This window comes from Perna viridis, chromosome 3 (genome assembly GCF_037379345.1).
Source record: "Perna viridis isolate PV_CMFRI_1.1 ecotype Kerala chromosome 3, ASM3737934v1, whole genome shotgun sequence".
NCBI classification, from domain to species: domain Eukaryota; kingdom Metazoa; phylum Mollusca; class Bivalvia; order Mytilida; family Mytilidae; genus Perna; species Perna viridis.
In genome coordinates, this window is record NC_142447.1 from 37987447 (window position 1) to 38007786 (window position 20340).

Here is a 20340-nt window from a genome sequence, read left to right on the forward strand (position 1 = left end):
ATTTCATGACTGAATTTTAATGATAGTTTCGCAGAATTATTTTACTCTAGATTTTTAAATGTTTTAATGCATTTTTATGGTACTTTCTACCAAGATTTGGGGGTGGGGGTGTTAATTCTTATGTCTTGTTTTTAAAATCTTAATTAGGTATGAAAAATTAATCACTTTGCCTTGAAAGGTATATGTTACTCACATATTTAGCATGTAATCTTTCTAGCTATGTGTATGCTTTAGGGTATGATCTAGATTTAAGACTACTGACAAGAAATCTGTAGTGCTTAGAGATATGCTGTGTCATATTGACTCCCTTAACCTTTATGAAATTTAATGTTTTTAAGGCTACTAATTTTTGTGGTTTTCTTAATTTGTCAAACTAAAATTTTTTAATGTCCAGAAAATTGTTTTGTTTGGTAAGCAAAAATGATGTTGTATGATATATAAACATAAATAATAATAAACACAGCTATGTGGTGAACCCAAGAACCAGAATGAATCTTTAAAATCTAGAAAATATTATTATACCCCACTCAACAGATGGGTGGTATATTAGATCACCTTGTCCCTCCGTCAAACTTTTTGTCACAATTATCTTGGCTCCAAATAGATGGATCAATTTCAAATTTAGTATGTGGCTATATATAGATGGGGCATATGTGGTAGGCAATTTTGGTTGCTCTACGATATCAACTTCCTGTACGAGTGGGAGGTATGCATAGCACGACAGTGTCTGCAATTTGATGTTTATTTTGCATTACCGATTTCCTTTATTGAGTTTGCTTTAACTAGTTGACTACTTATTTTGAAAATTTATAGTGAAAGGCTTTGGTACCACATAACTAAAAAAAACTTAAGTCAAAGAATATTCTTAACTTCATGGAAACTCAAACCAAAGTCTTTGATGACATCAAACCAAAGTAATTGATGACATCACAAACAGTTAGGAATTTTTTAGACTTTATTGGCTTTTCAAGTTTTGTGACACTAATGCCAGGATAATTAAATACTTTGGTCATTATACTGGTACTTTATCAACTGAAAAGAAAATAAATTTACTAAATTATTGCTAATCTATTTTTAGTTCGTATTGTTGATGGCACCAAATCTAAAGGTTATGTGACTGGTCGAGTAGAAATCATAAAGAACAACAAATGGTACAGTGTATGTGCCCAAAACTTCACCCAGGTTACAGCAAATCTGGTTTGTAGAGATGTAGGTTTTGACAAGGCCAAAATATTGGCTCCTGGGTCGTTTGGATCTCTGAAGTCATTTGGAACTGTGTATAAGATTAACTGTAATGGGAGTGAAAAGAGCTTGAAGGAATGTAAATTTACCATTGAGGGGAAGTGTAGCTCTGTCACCATTAATTATGCTAGCCTGCTCTGTATTAAACATGATACTGTACCAGGTAAGTTGAGACAATATGGTATCAGTATGTACATGTAGTTTTGAGCATGATAATGCTATTTTGTCCAAGAAAATGGAATAAAACTATTCATGTCACTTCTTTACAGGCATTAAAAGCATCATAATCTAAGTATTTCTTTCTGGAAATAAGATGCCAAACACAATATTTATGACTGATATCTGCATTGCTGCATACTTTGGTACATGTACTTGTAAAATGATAGTGAAAATATATAAAATAATGTAAAACAAACAGTCTACATAATTTAAGTATAATTGTATCAATAAATTGGCATAAAATATCACCTACAGGGGTTGAAAATTCCTGAAGCCTGATGCCTGGGACTAAAAAAATTTTCAACCCCTGACCTGTTTGAAATATATTTTTTAAAAGTAATTGAATCACTGGATGTTTAATGGAAATATAACTTGACTTTCAGAGAAGAAATTCTACCTGTCTGACGGATTCCATGGATCTCTGATTGTAGAGCAGTATGGTATGAATGGTACGGTATGTACAGATGGATGGGATGAGCAAGATGCTAACGCAACCTGCCACATGATGGGATTTAAAGGGGGCGTGGTGTTTGGTCCACAGGAAGTGTATACCAGGACCATGCCTGTATGGTATACCCAGGCTAACTGTTCAGGGACTGAAATGACTCTGATGGACTGCTATGCTAGTGCTGAGGTACCACTGGACTGTGTCAGATCTATCAAGAATGCTGGTGTACTCTGTTTTAACTCCACTGGTAGGTATTTTGTTTTGGTCTAAATAGGCAAAGGATTCTAATGTCAATCCTTGAAAGTTTATAAAGTTGGTCATTATAAAAGGAAAGGTTATATGTATTGTTATAATTTGATATTTACTACTTGTTTGATTTAATGTTGTGCCTATTTACTTTATTGTATTACTGTGAAAGTACTTTAATTTGAGGATACCAATTTTCGTGGATCAGGGAAGAAACACAAGCTTGTGATTCTTGAATTCGTGGTTTGAATGTTTTCAGTGTACACATCAATGGGAATCTCTTATTCATTGGGAACCAGTGGTTTGGTCAACCCACGAAAACCAGGAAAATTGGTACCCCACGAACAAAAGTACTTTCACAGTATAAACTTGTATTCTGTATTCTTATATTTGAACATGCAATTTAATAAATATTATGAATAGAGCTTAAATATGTACTGTAACTGAAAAAAAATTGAAACTTCATTCATAAACAAAATTCATTTCTTCATATCAGTTAAATCAATAAGGCAACCAGTCTTTGTAATGTTTAATTGTCAATAAATGAATCATTTTAACAGGTGTGCAGGTTAGACTAGCTGATGGAAAGAAGCATTATGGTCGCGTAGAAGTGGTGTATGATGGGATACCTGGAACAATATGTGACTATGATTGGAGTAAATATGACGCTAGAGTTCTTTGTCGACAGCTTGGTTTCCCTGATGGCACAGCATACAAAGGGTCATATCATGGTTCTGGAACAGGAAATGTTTACCTTTCTGGAATGTTTTGTGATAGTACTGAATCAAGTCTGTTAGAATGTCCGAGTCGAGGATGGGGAAATGTCCAGTCATACTGTAGTCAACATCTCACAGATGCTGGGGTCACCTGCTCTAGAAAAGGTAGTTAAATATTGCTATGAAGGAAAATAACAAGATTACTGAACTAATTAACTCTAGACAATTGTCAAGAGGAGTATAACAAAGGAGTTGTTATCAAACATCATTTTGCCATGCATGGGTACATTTTGATTACAATTATTTATGTTAAAGTTTTGATCAATACATGTAATACACATATTCCAAGTACATTAAAAGCTAATCCATTAAACTGGTAGTGTTGGTATTTCTGTAAAGCTCAAAATAATTGTAGACTGCAGATTATAACCACTGGATTATTACTTAGAAGTTACTGTATGATTTTGCATCAGCTCATTAGAAAAAGATTTCTTCAATTTATAAGATCATGTACAAATAAAATTGAACATTCCAAGTAATTGACATGCAAAATTTACACAAAGAATTTATCACACAAAGTTTCTTTATGTATGCATGTTATTTGTTTATAAGTCATGAAAGCTCTTTGATTTACAGTTGTTTTAAAAAGCAAAATATTGAGTTGTTTGTCAATAAAGTATGTAATCTTAATTTTAGAATTGAGTCTACTATGACTACAGAATTAGTATCTCAGAGTATTTATCATTATTTCAGTGAACACCATTCCTGGTGATGACTATGGAGCACTTCAGATCTGGAATGACAACATGTACACCTTGGTATGTTCTGATGAGTTTGATGACAATGATGCTAAAGTAGCCTGTAGAGACATGGGATATGCTTATGGAAAAAGTCTTTGTTGTTCAGCATTTGGTACTAATGATTACCAGATTACTATCACAAATCTCCAGTGTTTGGGTAACGAGCCTGCAATACAGTCATGTCGAGCCTCAGATGGACAGGGGAGGTGTACAAGTAAAAAGTATGCCTCTGTTGTCTGTACGGACAAGGAGCCATATAAAGGTAAGCAGTTTTCTTAACAGATATTTGTAAGTCATAATAATCTTATATATAAGATAAGTTTAGAATGATAGTTACTTACTGACAATGTTGTTGCTAGTTAGTTACCAATACTGAATGACAGTTATATTAAATAAATTGATATTAAAATTTACATTTAATGTCCTAATCATATTTTATTATTTTATTAGGATTTGAGCTAAGATTTGAGAATGGAACCTATGGTAAACTCAAGGTTAATTACTTCAACCATGAAGGATTGGTGTGTAGTAATGGGTTTGATAGTAACGATGCCATGGTGGCTTGTCGTCAGAAAGGATTCCTTGGTGGATTTGGATATAAATATAGACATGATGTATTGCCACATGTTCCAAGGTCAAGGACGAATGACATTCGCTGGCTGACAAATCTTAACTGTACAGGGTCAGAGAAGAACTTGGAGCAGTGTGGTAAACTACGATGGGGACAGATTGACAACTGTTCTTTGAGTAGTTCTGCTGCTGCTTTCTGTTACAAAACTAATGGTAATACAAGAAATATTGTTATTGTGTTATAAACTATTTATCTGGTCTGATAAAATAATGTATTTTATAGAAAAATTGCATCAATAAATCAGCTGCATTTCTATCTATCGGATACAAGAAATATTGTTATTGTGTTATAACTATTTATCTGGTCTGATGAAATATTGTATTTTATAGAAAAATTGCATCAATATATCAGCTGCATTTCAATCTATGGGATAAATTCCTCACTTACATGTACTAAATTTATTATAAATTTAATGGTAACTTTGAATACATTTGGTTAACTTGCAATTGATCTAAATCATTATACCAATTAGTTATATGCTTTCCTGAAAAGAAAATTTACAGTATAATTACTCTCATCTAAATTGCCTAAAGGAACTTTTAGAACATTTTTTATGTTATTCTGATTGTAGTAACATTTTTTTTCAATACATTTGTATCATATTGTGTGTAAAACACAAACCTGATCTTTTCCATGGAAACTATACAGCGCTAGTATAGGATTTGTTTAGGTAAATTTGATAGGAAGGTTTTGAAATGAACTCTGTAATCTGTTCAGTGATATGAAAGTTATTTATTTGATTATTGGTTAGAACTTATACAATTATATCTTTTTAGAGACCTCTGGTTTTGATCTAAGGATTACTGGTGGTAAATCAAGATCTGAAGGACTTGTAGAGGTAAAAATTAATGGAACATATGGTAGTATATGTGGTTGGTATATGACAAATAAGGTTGCCACGGTGATTTGTCGTCAGCGAGGGTTCATGTATGGTGTGTTCGTATTGAACCATTCCTATGGCAACACTACTGGTCCTGTTTGGATCAGCCGAGCTTACTGTAATGGGAATGAATCAAGTATTTTGGAATGTGAACTGGTTGGCTTAGGAGAGAAACCTGATACAGCATGTGCTAACCATGAGAAGGACATTGGAGTCAAATGCTATGCAAGTGGTACATACATTTTTACTCATTTTAGCTTCATTTGTTTTCCTCTTGATTTTGTTACTTTTATTTCAAAATTCTGCAAATGAATAAACTGAAAACACACTATTGAAAACCTCTTAAAAATGATAGATATTGATTAAACATTTTTTTTTCCACGAAAGATGGATACTTTTAATTCACTGAAAGCTTGTTATTTAACAAGATTATCACATGTGTACATTGACTTGCAAGAAGGCATTTTACTTTATGAAATAGTAAGACAGGAATGAACACAACACTTTTTTTGGACATATGTAATAATATGATCAAAAAGGATTTTTTTATATATACTTTTAAATCTGTATCACAAAGGATTTTTATTTTACGGTTGAGGGTTTTGAGACTTACCAAACAGGCTTTATACTGAATATTCCAGTAAAATTACATACTACATGTACATGTATTATTATTTACAGTGCGACTGTCAGGATTAGGTTTAGCCAATTATGGACAGCTCCAAGTGTTTACGAATGAGTCCTGGTATTCTGTGTGTGACAGTAACTTCAATGACAGGGATGCAATGGTTGCTTGTCAGTCCATGGGTTACAGAGATGGTCGAGCCCAGTGCTGTTCCGCTCAGGGAACATGGTTGACCTCACGACCGATTGGTATAACCAATGTCCAGTGTACAGGGAGAGAAAAGAATTTCAATGACTGCCCCCATACTGATGGGAAGTGTTCATCTCAACATTATGTTTCTGTAGCTTGTACTGACTCTAATGCTTCTAAATTTAGTAAGTATTGAGTAAGAACTGCTAATTTTTTTTAATAAACAGTAGGAAGTGATGTGATAACTACTGTAAAATTAAACTAGAATTAGATATCAGATTAATAATTTACAGATTTTTTTACGGTATCTTTTATTTATTTTAAGAAGAAAAGGTATTTAAGGACTGTTTTTAATTTTTGACCAAATTATGCAATATAACCAATTTTTGAGCACTTTTTACTTCATGAACTGCGGAGCATATTATGAACAAACATAAACTGCCCCAAAGTTGGTTATGCAAGTATAACTTGGTCCAGTATTAAAAACAATCCTTATAATTTAATTTCTAACAATTTCCAGTAAATGTAAGATTTGATCCTGACAGCATTATTAAGTTAAGGGTTATTTGAATTAGAGAAATATGAAAAAATTACTCTCTATTTGTTTTAATCTGTTAATATTGGACATCATAACCAGATAAAGTTGATCTAATTGAAGTATTGTTTAAATTTCTAATTAATTGTTTTATTTAATAATAGAATTTCATTATAAAGTGCAGATAAAAAATAAAAACATACTAAGTATGACTTTTTACTGTATGCATTTATGTTCTATATTTTAGCTGTACAAGTAACAAGACCAAGCGGTATATTTTTTGGTAATGTTGAGGTACAAAGATATGGAATCTGGGGTTCTATATGTGATGTAGGCTGGGATAATAGAGATGCACAGGTAGTATGTAAAGAGTTAGGGTTTGCCACAGGGAATGCCACACGAGGAACTGTTCTGAGACATGTACCTACATTGTTTGGTCAAGTGAACTGTAAGGGTATGGAGAGAAAATTGAACCAGTGTCAGATGGCCTCATTCAGTGAAGATCATCAATGTAATACAAGATCTTCTAGAGCTGCAATTGTCTGCTCAAAGAAAAAAGGTAACTCTTTCCACTAAACATGTAACATTTCCACAATGTTGTGATATGGTCAATTATGTCTTACTGGGTCTGCTGTACTTGATTTTGACTCATTTAGTGGCTAGAGCTCATTGCTTCAGTGACAATTCTTTCTCTATGTTGAATATTGTGTTAATGGTATTTTAAACTGTTTATTTATTTAGGTTTATTTTATTCTATTATTTAATTTCTGTTATCCTTGACATTATCTGAGAGTCAATTACAGTCCACTTGAACTGTAAGCACAGCATTCAATTTTTTTGGTTTTGATAATCTATAAAACTGAGGTCAGACCTAATAGTATCAGATGAGGCATCAGCGTAAGTTTTGATTGGTACTTGTTTATTTTTACAGAGGGTATACAGTTCAGGATTGGAGATGAGTATGAGGGAAGTGGCCGTGCGGAGATCTACCTGAACGGTCGCTGGGGTACGATCTGTAATGTTTACTGGGATGATTCAGATGCCGAAGTCTTCTGTCGACAATTAGGGGATTATGTAGGTGGCGTGCAGGCTAATCCATCTACCGTTGGATCTAGTGAACAGGATATCTGGATGACTAGAGTGGAGTGTGTTGGTAATGAGACAAATTTCCTCCAGTGTGAGGCATCATGGTATCCTGCCCAAACACAGAGATGTACCCATGGAAATGATGCTGGAGTTGTCTGTTTTAAATCTGGTATGGAGGAATTAAGTCAATTTTTTTACAATTAATTGATGACAACCTCAATCTATTTGGTACAGTTTAAGCTCATACTTTAAAGGATTATTTAGTGATGTTACCCTAAACTATAAAGAAAACAAATTTTCACAATAAAATGTTTATATCTAATTTTGTTACAGTACGTTTGATGAGAGGTAACTATAGGAGTAATGGTATGTTAGAGGTTTACCACAAGACTAAAGGATGGAGTACTGTCTGTGCTAGTGGGTTTACTGAGAAGGAAGCTGGTAGGTATAGTTGTATTGTTGAAAATGGATGTAAAAAACCATGGCTTCATAGTAAAGGACAATTTTTTTGTCAACAAAATAGCTGAAAACATGTTATTTGCTAGTTTTTAAGGAATTTTCATCATGATGTAATTTTACTTTGGTAAAAATGAATTACATTGAGTTTTAAAATTTTCTCATCGTAACAGTGACACTTTAGTTAGTCTGATGGACTATCACCTGATTCATAAATACCAAAAAAACAAAACATCACTGGAATTATTTTTAATGTATATGTAACACTTACATTGTACTAAATTACTGCAGTTTGACTTCCAGTATTTCAAATTATTTTTTCCAGAGGTAATAATTTCTGTAGAGTGCTCTGATGAAATTTTCAGTTTTTTTATCTATCAGGTGAAGTTCGATGAACAGCTTTCACTAATTCCAAATTTATCATTCTTAATAAAAAATTCTGGAAATCATCTTTCCCATAAAAACTTTCATTTATTTACTTACAATACTAAGTATCTTAATGTTTACATTTCCTTTTAGATGTAGCCTGTAATATACTTGGATATGAACATGGACTGCCTCTGTGTTGTTCTCCCTTTGGCTTCAGCTTTATAACTCCTCTGTATGGGAAGGTACAATGTAATGGAGGAGAGAAACACCTTACAGACTGTCGTACCAGTCAGACAGCATGTAATAGTCCCCAGAACTACGCTTCTTTGGCCTGTTACAATGGAACTAGGACTCAGAGTAAGTAAAACAAAATGTACTGATCACTTGGAATGATTTACTACTGAAAAAGTTAAATTTTGAATTATGTAATGGAATTACTATGCAGAAAATAATTAAAAAAAAAAAGCAAATAAAAACAATTATAAATTGGCTATTGATTATTATACAGGAGTATTGGAAAATCATTTTGTCAATCCTCATGAATTTAAATATGGCAGTCTCACATACAGAAAATTATATATTAAGAGTTTAAGACTTTGTTAATGGAAATAATGAAAGTGAGCTAACTGATGATGTTTGTTTACTTAGAAGTTCAATATCAATGAGCTATGATAGAGTGATTTAACAATGGACTTTCAGATTACACATTAAGACTTGCTGGTGGATCAAGTTATACAGGTCAGGTTAATATTACCTATCTTGGTATTGAGGGTAGAATCTGTAATGATGGCTGGAATGACATGGCTGCTCGGGTTGTTTGCAGAGAACTGGGTTATCCTGATGGTATGGCCTATTACCATTACAAGAGTGATATGGATGCTGTTGGTCCTTATTGGACTACTAATGTCTCTTGTCATGGCAACGAGTCCAGTCTGAACGAGTGTAACCATGTTGGATTTGGAAATGTACAGGAATGTGAGGGGAAACACTATGCAGGTGTACTCTGCTTTGATAAAGAAGGTGAGGATATGTTTAAATCATGTGATAATCAAGAGTCAAGAAGTTATCCTCACAATGTTAAGTAGCAGTTTTTTCCTTTAAAACACATGTTCAGAGGCATAGCACCCAAATCTGAAATGGTACAGCAGGAGTTACAAACTTGTTATAACCAGTTACTGAGTAAAATGTGAAGAAATTGTTTTTCTTTATTTTTGACAAGAATTTTAAGTATGGCATGCTGTTCTAACAACAATTATTGGTACCTTTGCTATTTATTCCCAGATGCAGTATATACTGCAGATAGCTCATGAATGCTCAGATAGTGGTCTTACCTCTTGGATAACTTTTATCTGTAAAACAATTAGGAATAACTGGGACAAATCCTTTCAATATTTGTAACTTAACCTTACTATTTACTGTTGGATTTCATCAATGCAAATGAATTTACAAAATATATTTGAGTTTATAGACTATATGAAATGTAGAATTTACAATGTCTAATGATCTGAAATCAAATCAAAGCAAACAACTGTTCTTGTAAATCCAGTTAATGATATTTGAATGTTTTTTCAGGTGTATACTACAGATTAGCAGGAGGTAACGACAGATCTGGTCGGGTAGAGGTGTCTGTCCATGGAGAATGGGGAACAATCTGTGACCATTACTGGGACCAGTACGATGCTGACGTATTCTGTCGACAGCTTGGGTTCAATACAGGAGACTCATACTATGGAGAGAACCTACCACCAGGATCGGGAGCTCAGTGGGATGGTAAAATCCACTGTACAGGAAAGGAGGAAAGTCTAGATCTCTGTCCACATGAAGGATGGGTGATTGGTAATTCCAGGTTCTGTCTTGGACATAAGGATGATGCCTCTGTTATGTGTTACACTAATGGTAAGATTCAGACATTACTGCATTGAATCATCTGCTTTTTTTAGTCAAGTTTTTGCTATTATTATTTTTCATAATGTAACAGAACTTATTTTGATTACCAAGTGTCTGAAAATGACATTCTAAACATTTTGCTTGCCAGTATTTTGACTAAAGTCAAACTTTTCATCTAAGGTTAAAAGTCTTCTCTTAGTAAATAGTTTTATTGAAGGTCATGTATTTTTAATTTTCAGTGAAACTATATAAGGGCTACACCCCAGGGAGTAGCAATGGGGCTGTTCTCTACTATCACAACAAGACTTGGCTACGAGTGTGTGATACTGGGTTTACAGACATGTCTGCCAGAATTGTATGTGCTGAGCTGGGCTACACTGATGGTCAGGCTATTTGTTGTTCTGCCTTCGGTAAAAACACAGAACCTGTTCTGACCAACTATACCTTAAGGTGTACAGGCCGAGAGAAATCTGTGACAGAATGCTTACAAGAAGAGAAATGTGACAGTGAACAGTATGCTTCAGTCATGTGCTTCAATCAAACTCAGATTCCTGATAGAGGTAATTTTCTACATATGTTTTGGGTTTTGATTTTATAAGCATTCTGTATTGCCTGTTTTTCCATCTCTGCATGGTTTTGTCAGAGTTGCAAAAATCCTTTTGTAACATCAGTGGGTTACCTTTTCTTTCCATGACCTATAAATGAAATTAAAATTTGTTATAAATATACAATTGTAATATAATTTTTTCATTGTTTTTCAATTTTTTTCACAGAGGAATATACACTGAAGCTACAAGATAAAAACAAAGGGCAGATAATTGTAACTCATCTTGGTGCCCAGGGCAGGATATGTGGTAATAACTGGGATGATGTAGATGCTACCATCATGTGTCGACAGCAGGGATATAAGCAGGGTGTTGCTTACAAACATGATGAACAATCCACGTCAGAGAGTTCCCGAGGGCCATACTGGCTGAGTGACTTCAACTGTACTGGAGAGGAAAAGAAATTGTTAGATTGTCCACATAAGTCCAGGATGACTCTTGGTGACTGCTCTGATTCTCATATAGCTTCAGTGCTATGTTATGATGATGATGGTATCTAGCTTTATCTCTTACATTTCCACTGATTTGCTTTAATACCAGTAGTATTACTTGATTTCATTCCATTATGAGCTGTATCCTCTTAACTGTGTTCGTAATTCAGTTTGAATGAACGCTATGATTTGTAATTTTTGTCCATGAAGAAAAGTAATAGTTATGTAAATTTAGAAAATGAAGAAATCATTGCCATGTTTTTATTATTGTGAAAATGTTACTTACTTTAAATTGCAATCATAAAAATTAGCATTAGGGAATTTTTCAAATAATTAATGTGAGATTTCTCAAAAATTGCAACAATCAAATGGGCATTTTTGACTATACATTGTATTGAAAGAAACAATGGCAGTAATTAATGCACACAATAATTTCTGAATTTACAGTATACCAGCAATAAAATGTTTGGCTTCTTTTTACTAAGTAAAAGCTGTATAAGACTAGTTCTTTAAGTCATCAATTCAAATATATATGGTAAGTGAGAAATTACCCTGGTACATATTTAACTTAATTTTTCAGGAATAAAGTACTACATGTCAGGAGGGGGACCTCACTTTGGACGTGTTGAAATATCAGTCGGTGGCATCAATGGTACAATCTGTGATGCAGGCTGGGACAATAAAGACGCATCTGTATTTTGTCGACAATTTAATTACACAGAAGGTGTTGCTCTAGCTAGTGCAGCCTATGGCAAAGGCAGGGGGCCTATCTGGCTCAGTCATCTCCAGTGTAGTGGTGATGAGAATAACTTACACCAGTGTCCCCATCGAGGTTTTAATGATCAATTCTCTGAGAGTAACTGGATATTGTCCATCATCTGTGATTCTCACAGGGATGATGCATCTGTGTTTTGTTATAAAAATGGTAAGTTAAAAGAATACAGAAAAGATTACTTATTTTTTTATTGAATACAAATGCAACTAAACTTCAATAAATGGCAATGCTTACATAATTGATCTGTAAAGGAATGGAAGACATCTTGAACCAAAAGTAGATGTATCTGTTTTGTGTTATAATAACTATGCTATAATATATACATACAAAGACATGATTATTTTTTTAATGTTTTATTGTGGATTTGAATGAAGAACACTAAGTGTTAAGTGATAGTTAGACCTATCTTCTGTGTTAAAGTATGTTTAAATGTAGATAAGAAGAAGATGAACTCTGTAATCTGAAGTCAATGGTAAAATAAATGTTATTTCATCTTCAATTTCTTTTTTTCAGTTCGTTTGAATGAAGGTCATGATGCCAGAATGGGTGGTGTAGAATACCATGTCAATGGTGAATGGTATAGTGTCTGTGATGAAGGATTTGATGATGTGGCTGCTCGTGTTACATGTACGAGTCTGGGTAATAACTTCACCGATGGTCTAGCCATTAAAGGGTCAGCCTTTGGTAAGATGGATGGGAAGACTCTGATATCTGATCTGAAGTGCTCAGGGAAGGAGAAGGATCTGTCAGAATGTTTAATGAAGTTTAACCAGACATCCTGTAGGAACTATGCTTCAGTTTACTGCAGTAACTCCACTATAGAGAAGAAAGGTATGTTTTAAAGAGTCATTCATTTATTCATTTCTTAAAGATATAAAAAAAAATATTTAGTTGTTCCATAGGTGGTGCTTCAAGTGTATCATAGCCTTGGTTACAGATTTAAAAGAAGAAATCTGAAATGTGAAAATTTGTTAATTTTTGCATCCTGTTTTTACTGGATATGGCAAAGTAATAACACTCTTGCCTCTCATTCAAGAGTATGAGAGTTTGTTCTAACTTTGTTTGGTATGAAATCTTTCTACAAGTAATAAGAGTTTTTTTTCTATTTGTAATTTTTAGGCTTTGCTCCAAGAATAGCACATGATAGTTTAGCCAGTGGAGTACATGGTATCCTTGAAGTTCGTGTAAATGGTGTTTGGGGGCGTGTCTGTATGCATGGCTGGGATGACAGGGATGCCAATGTCACCTGTAAAGAGCTTGGGTATGCTGGGGGTGTGGCCTATCTACATATTATGAAGAATAGAAAACCTATACTAATGAGAGGGGTGAAATGTACTGGAATGGAGAAGTCACTTGCTGACTGTACACACTCTGAGAATGTTGATCTTGACACATGTAGCTTTAATTCTAATGATGCTGGAGTTCTCTGCTATAACTCTACAGGTAAGCTATCAGTGATAGTTATACATTGTACCTGTGGTTCATATGGACCCCAGTACAAACAAACAAAAGAATATTCTGGTAAAATAAAAAAAAATGATTGTGGATACTTTCTGTTGTGTAACGTAAGTAATAGAGTGTTGTTTCTACTTGTGAAAAACAGTCTTTAGAATAATGTTTGTTATGATAATTAAATTTATTAATTTAAGTACCAGTCCACATAGAATTCAGACACTGCCAATGGTAAAGTGATTCACGGTGTAGAAAAACCCACCAAACAAATGATGCTTTTTCAGTCTATATATGCTACACATTCACTTAACAATAATCCTTTCTGCATTCATATCTGCACTTTTTAGAAAATCATACATTTATCTCCCGCTAAAATCAACCAAATGAAACCAAATCCAAACGATATCTCTTACAAAGTGCAAATTTTATGTGCAATCTGTATAATTTTTATCTCAAAAGTGCAAGGACAAAATGAAAAACTAAGACTGGTTATGTGATCAGTTACTGTTTTTGAAAAAGAAATTAAACTGAATTCAGTGACATGCATGAATCACCTCCTGTTTTCAGAAAGACTGCTACTTAATAGGTTCTTTTTTGTATTCATAGGTGTACAGTATAGGTTACAGGGTGGCCAAGATAACTCTGTTGGTCGTGTGGAGTTTAGTTATGATGGTGTATGGGGTACAGTTTGCTCATGGTCATGGAAAACAGCTGATGCCAGGGTCATGTGTCGTCAACTTAACTACAAAGATGGAATAGTTAGCTATAATGTCAACAGAACTTTGAAATCTTTACCAAGGTGGATAACTGGTTTCTTCTGTCAGGGTTCAGAACAGACCATGATGACATGCCTCAACACAGGGTTTAACTCATCTTTCCTGGATGATCTTTGTATGAGAACAAAAGATGAGACAGGGGCTTACACACAATGTTTTAATGAAAGTGTTGGTAAGTTTAAAGAGATTCTATGTCAAGGATTACACCTTAAGTGACTGGTAGATATTTTTTTAAAGATGTTTTCTGTATTTGCTGGTACTTTCTTTTTTTTTTTTATTATTTAGGTATTATTGGTTTACTGGTATGATGGGTATTACTCTTAACCTGTGTTTTTGTAGGCTTTATAAAGTATCACATAGACACCAAGAAGGTTTTGTCTTATAAAAACACTAGGTTACTTTCATAAGCCACCACTGTTCAACAAAGTTTTAGGGTATTCTTTTATTGGTGGAATGGTAAAATTAAGTTCTCCATTAAATTTTGTCTTTTTTGAAATAAGTTGTATATAGATTGTCATTGTAATGAAATCCAAAATTTAAGTAGTAGTCTTTGTAAAATTCATGCAATATCTGTAAAATGTGATACACCTAAAAAAAGGCTACATATTTTTAATTTTGATATTGTGTTGATTTATGGGTCTATATTATGAAATGTGTAATTATTCATTCAAATCTGCTTGCTCTTAGGAGATAATCAACTTGAAAATTCAGTAGATTCTATTGTATTTGAGTGTCATTTACAGAGTTATCTCCCTTTATTTTGAAATATACAGTGCATTCTATATAATTTTTATCTTCTAAGAGCACAGGTTTTCTAAAAAACGGAATGTTAATTTCTGTTTACTATGGCATTTCAAACAAAATATCAAAAATAAAAATATGTAGGCTTTTCACCCATGAATCACATTTTGCATGATTCTAAGCTGGAGTGCAACTTAAAAATTCAAAAATAAGATTACTACAAAAATGAAGAAAAATGAAAGATCTTTCACTTTTCAATGTCATCAACTTAGAAAAATCTCTATACCTTTTCCCTTAGAGCACAGTATTGAATGACATATTGGTAACTTGTATTTCACTTTTGACAGAACCAACCAAACTAAGGCTTGTGAATGGTAAGGACAAATACTCTGGGAGAGTTGAGGTCTACATCAGTGGTCCCAACCAATGGGGAACAGTTTGTGATGATTTCTGGAATGACCAAGCTGCCAGTGTGGTCTGTCGACAGCTCAACTACACAGGAGGAACTGTGGTCAGAGGAGGGAAGTTTGGTATTGGATCAGGTCCTATCTGGTTTGATAATGTTAAGTGTAAAGGGACAGAGGAGACGTTATATCAATGTAGCCACAGGGGGATAGGGACTCACAACTGTAACCATACTGAAGATGTTGGAGTTATCTGTCATTGTAAGTTCATAAATGATTTTTTAATGTATCATAATCAGTACACTCTGTTAAGAAGATTTAGTACTACATGTACTGAAGGTCCATATGATGGGGGTAACTCCAGGAACACCAAAATTAAAAAAAAAACATAAATATGATGGGGGTAACTCCAGGAACACCAAAATAAAAAAAAATATACATATGATGGGGGTAACTCCAGGAACACCAAAATTAAAAAAAAATATATACATATGATGGGGTAACTCCTGGAACACCAAAATTTAAAAAAAAAAACATACATATGATGGGGGTAACTCCAGGAACACCAAAATTTAAAAAAAACATACATATGATGGGGGTAACTCCAGGAACACCAAAATTAAAAAAATTGTATTGACATATGATGGGGTAACACCAGGATTGATTGTTGGGGTTTAACGTGCGAGCAGCAATATTTCAGCTATATTATGACAATGAACATGAAATGGATGATAAAATGAACATGAATGATGATGAAATGAAAAAAAGGGATGGGACACAAGGAAAATAGGGTTGACAAAATTAGATTGCCACTAGAAAAAGGGAAGGATGGATAAGGTCGGGCAATTTAGACTGCTGTGGCAAAGCACAAAGGTTCCTACTCCTATCGAATACCACAGCAGGGTTCTTTAACGTGCAAGGAACATGGCATCTTTCCCAACACGGTGCACCACTATGGTTTGCGGTCAGGTTTTCCTTATTATAGCCTGACGACCCCAGCATGTAACACGCCAGGGGTACCCAATTCCACCACCTGGGGCACACATCCCAGTTGCTCTGTGGGCAAAGCGCCTAGCCCCTGGCTAGGGTTCTGAGCACCACTTAGTCACCTTTTACAACAAGCTTAGCGCTGCTGCAGGCCTTTTCTTTTGACACCCGGACCTGCATGGGGCTGTAACACCAGGAACACCAAAATTTAAAAAAAAAAAAACATTCGTATGATGGAGTAACACCAGGAACACCAAAATTAGAAAAAAAAAACAAAACATACATTGATGGGGTAACTCCAGGAACGCCAAAATAAAATAAGAAAAACATACATATGATGGGGGTAACTCCAGGAACACCAAAATTATAAAAAAACGTAGAACAAAACACAAAAGAACCATTAAATACATACAACAAAAATGAACAGCATGAACGCAACTAATCAATCAGGGGGCTCCAGAAGGGTGAGAAATTTCTGTTCTTTGCATAACACCATCCCTTATCAGAGATGGGTTCAGAAATTTCAAAATGGTTGGGTATGCCCAAGTTATCTTACAGAAACATCTTGATGTGCCACACAATATTTAAAATTTCCAACTGAAAAGTGAAAAAAGTAATGTCAAATAGGTAGGTGAATGCCAAATACAACATTCCAAAGCCTTCCTTTGTTTGAAGTTTGAAAAGAATATGATTTTGCTCCAATAAAACTCTGGAATTCTTAAAAGGTACATTTTACATGCAACTATAATTGATGGAGGTTAATCTATGTAGAACTATCACATGATTTTATGAAGACTCTTACTTGTATATTTTATTTTCTACTAGTACATATATACCTTTTATGATTAAAGTCAGATTCAGTTTTCATCAACAGGCATCTAATGAATAAGGTGCTAAATTTATACAGGCTATCTTTGACAAAATTTTGATTAGCCATATTGTTTTCGATGTTTTGTTTATTTCAGCACCTATGATACCAGAGATGGAAACAACTACTGAAGCTTTGACAACAAAACCTACCACCACCACCACCACCACCACCACCACAACAACAACAACAAAATCAACAACAACAACAATCTCAACAGAAAAACCATCAACATCTACCAGTTCAACTGCCAGTACGTCAACCACTGAGAAAATGACAACAACAAAGTATACTAGTACTGATAGACACTTAACAACCACTAGGGAAAATACATCAACAATATCAGTTGTGATGACATCAACAACTCCGAGACAAAATTCTAATGTGACAGTCATTCCCGTTCAACAGCGGGAATTTGATGGAAGGAAGTCAGCCATGATTGCTGTCCCAGTTGTCATACTACTTATTATAATTATAGCTTTAGCTGTGGTGCTATTTGTCAGATATAGAAGACGCCATAGTGGTATACCTCATGAACGTTTCCGTGATGAAATCACAGAACACCACCATGATGGTATGAACAATCAGCTATTTGATATGAACTTACAACCAACTGAGAATGGTGGCATTCAAAATGGAGGCCCATCATCACAGGATGGTGATAAACTTAAACTTTCTAAAAATGGAAGTGCTTATTATGCAAAAACTGATAACTTTAGCGATCCATCGCCAAGTTCGTTTGCCAATCCATTGTATAATAATCCGAATGTAGAACAGACGGAAATAAGATTTCCTTCTGACCAATCTACATCCACGGCTTGATGGTCTTACTTGTATGTAGTCACTCAAAGTGCTTAATATAACTTTTATAATTAAGAATGTCTTCCAGATAATACTAATACCTGTTTGTTTATGTAGGATTGGCAGTGTTCTCTTTGTCAAGAGAATGCTCATTTTTGTTATGAGTGAACCAAAGTCTAGCACTGAATTTTGCAGCTTGTTCTCAAAGGGAAACATGCCTCACTAGATATGGACATGTGATGCTGGTGTTTATTTGCATTTTTTTTTTCATATTGGGTAATTTCAATTTCATTTTTTTATATACCTATTTCATCCAAAATCAGGAAATTACTTTTCTTTTGGTGATAATTTTTTTTTCCTGAATCTATGATAATTATAGTTGATACTATTTTGGTTACTTTTTATAAACATCTGACACTACTTTACTGTTGACCCTACCCACAAAATCTATAATTTAGAATCTGCCACATAAAAATGTTAGATTAGTGGGAGGTTTTTGGTTAAAACTATATTATATTGTTTGTGAAAAATATTAAATAATTGAATTTTTACGTAACAAATTTTTGCCTAAAAATCTTCCAGATGAGACAGTGTCTATGGGGAAGAATCTCCCTCATGATCTGTCCCAAAGTTCAGAAGTTAACAGGTATGTTTTATGCTGAGATATACTTCTGAGACAACTTCCCAGTTCACCATGTATCAGTATGTAGACCTCTTCTTCATAGATAAAATGAAATGTATGTGTAAATGGATAGTGTCAGCATTTTCATTTAGATAGTTTGTACATGTTTGCAAGTTAATCTATCAATAAGCTTTAGAAGAACTTACCAATCTTCTAATTTTAACAGGTTTAGACTATCACAGATTGTCACTTGTATGATTATATTGGTTAACAGTATTTGTATTAGCTCATGCCAATAAAACCTAGTTTTCTACAGACCAGTCTTTAGATTTTTTACATAAACCTCAGATTTCTTTGTTTTTGTATATACATATGATATAGAAAGTTGTGAATGTTTATATGTATGTCATGTCATTGTTCAGGTTTCCATTATATGTGATTGACACCTGATTCATTTTGATTATATATAAAAAAGCTGTTATTTATAAACATCATGTGATATCATTATTAAACCTGTCTCATAAACGATGTCTTTTTTAAATGCCAAACCCTTTGTCATTTTTTTCCTGTATGATGCCAAAGACCAAATCAGGTGCAAGAGTCATGCATGTCAGTTCATCCATCCTTCTGCCTGTCTGTCTGTTACATTTTAGGTTATCTAATTTATGTATCAGTATTCTAAAACTCCTACACCTTCTACCTTGTATAAGGCAGCAAACATTTGATTCTGTAGGGAGGGGGGGCTGTGAATTTTTTTTCCAAGACAATTTTTTACCCTTGAGCAAAATAACTTTCTCCTAGGCCTATCAAAAACAAACAATTTTGTTCATCATTTACTCTGAAAACAATCTTACTTGTCATCTCACTACTGCATAGCACCTTTTACATAGACAGCATGATTTTTTTTTATCATTTTTTAAATCAAATCTCTCCAGTGATTAGTCAAATTATTTTTTTTCCACATTTCCCAGAAACAAACTTTTTTCAGAAAAAAAACCCACAACTCCACCCCCCGAAAATCAAATGGTTGCTGCCAGAAACTTTGTTAGATATTCTCAACCAAATTGGAGATATTTATATTTCTCTTCTTCTGGGGACTATGTTAAATTCTGAATATTTTTCTTATCTTTCTCACTCTTTCTCTATTCATTGTTTTGTCAGAGTCGTTACCCTGGAATCTTTATTTTACTTTAATTAGTATGCTCGATTTTATTTTCAGTATAAATGAAAACCTAAAATATTTTATAACTTATGTAAAACTATATTGTACATTGTATTGTACAAATTGGTACATAGAGGAGTAATGAAGACAGTTGAAAGACCTTCTTACGCGTTTTAAGGAATTAATCAATTCATATTAATGCTAAAAACTGAAATTGAAAAATAAATTATTGCATATTTATAGCAGGTATTTGTAAAAGTGTGTGTCCATTTGCAGTGATTGCATTTATGTACAAAGTTTGGTGTCTATTTGCAGTTACTTGCAAAGAATTTTACTTTTTAAAATTCAAACCATAGTATTTATTTTATCGGTAATGTTCGGCCTTTG

The 20340-nt window shown here is 33.8% G+C and overlaps 1 protein-coding gene across 1 annotated transcript in view; it reads left to right on the top strand.

The window, feature by feature from the left end:
* LOC148622153 (uncharacterized) overlaps positions 1 to 19316 on the top strand; it is a 39835-nt gene extending 20519 nt beyond the window's left edge. Inside the window, exons 11-31 of the mRNA XM_088571764.1 lie at positions 1079 to 1405; positions 1845 to 2156; positions 2716 to 3036; positions 3625 to 3933; positions 4122 to 4454; positions 5079 to 5414; positions 5864 to 6181; positions 6779 to 7090; positions 7463 to 7786; positions 7951 to 8058; positions 8593 to 8799; positions 9142 to 9462; positions 10015 to 10338; positions 10569 to 10889; positions 11103 to 11426; positions 11946 to 12290; positions 12654 to 12971; positions 13260 to 13583; positions 14199 to 14540; positions 15457 to 15774; positions 17466 to 19316. Coding sequence (XP_088427890.1) covers positions 1079 to 1405; positions 1845 to 2156; positions 2716 to 3036; positions 3625 to 3933; positions 4122 to 4454; positions 5079 to 5414; positions 5864 to 6181; positions 6779 to 7090; positions 7463 to 7786; positions 7951 to 8058; positions 8593 to 8799; positions 9142 to 9462; positions 10015 to 10338; positions 10569 to 10889; positions 11103 to 11426; positions 11946 to 12290; positions 12654 to 12971; positions 13260 to 13583; positions 14199 to 14540; positions 15457 to 15774; positions 17466 to 18190 — 6869 coding nt within the window. The 3' untranslated portion in view covers positions 18191 to 19316. The remainder of the gene's footprint in view (positions 1 to 1078; positions 1406 to 1844; positions 2157 to 2715; positions 3037 to 3624; positions 3934 to 4121; positions 4455 to 5078; positions 5415 to 5863; positions 6182 to 6778; positions 7091 to 7462; positions 7787 to 7950; positions 8059 to 8592; positions 8800 to 9141; positions 9463 to 10014; positions 10339 to 10568; positions 10890 to 11102; positions 11427 to 11945; positions 12291 to 12653; positions 12972 to 13259; positions 13584 to 14198; positions 14541 to 15456; positions 15775 to 17465) is intronic.
* Positions 19317 to 20340: the final 1024 nt, after the last annotated feature.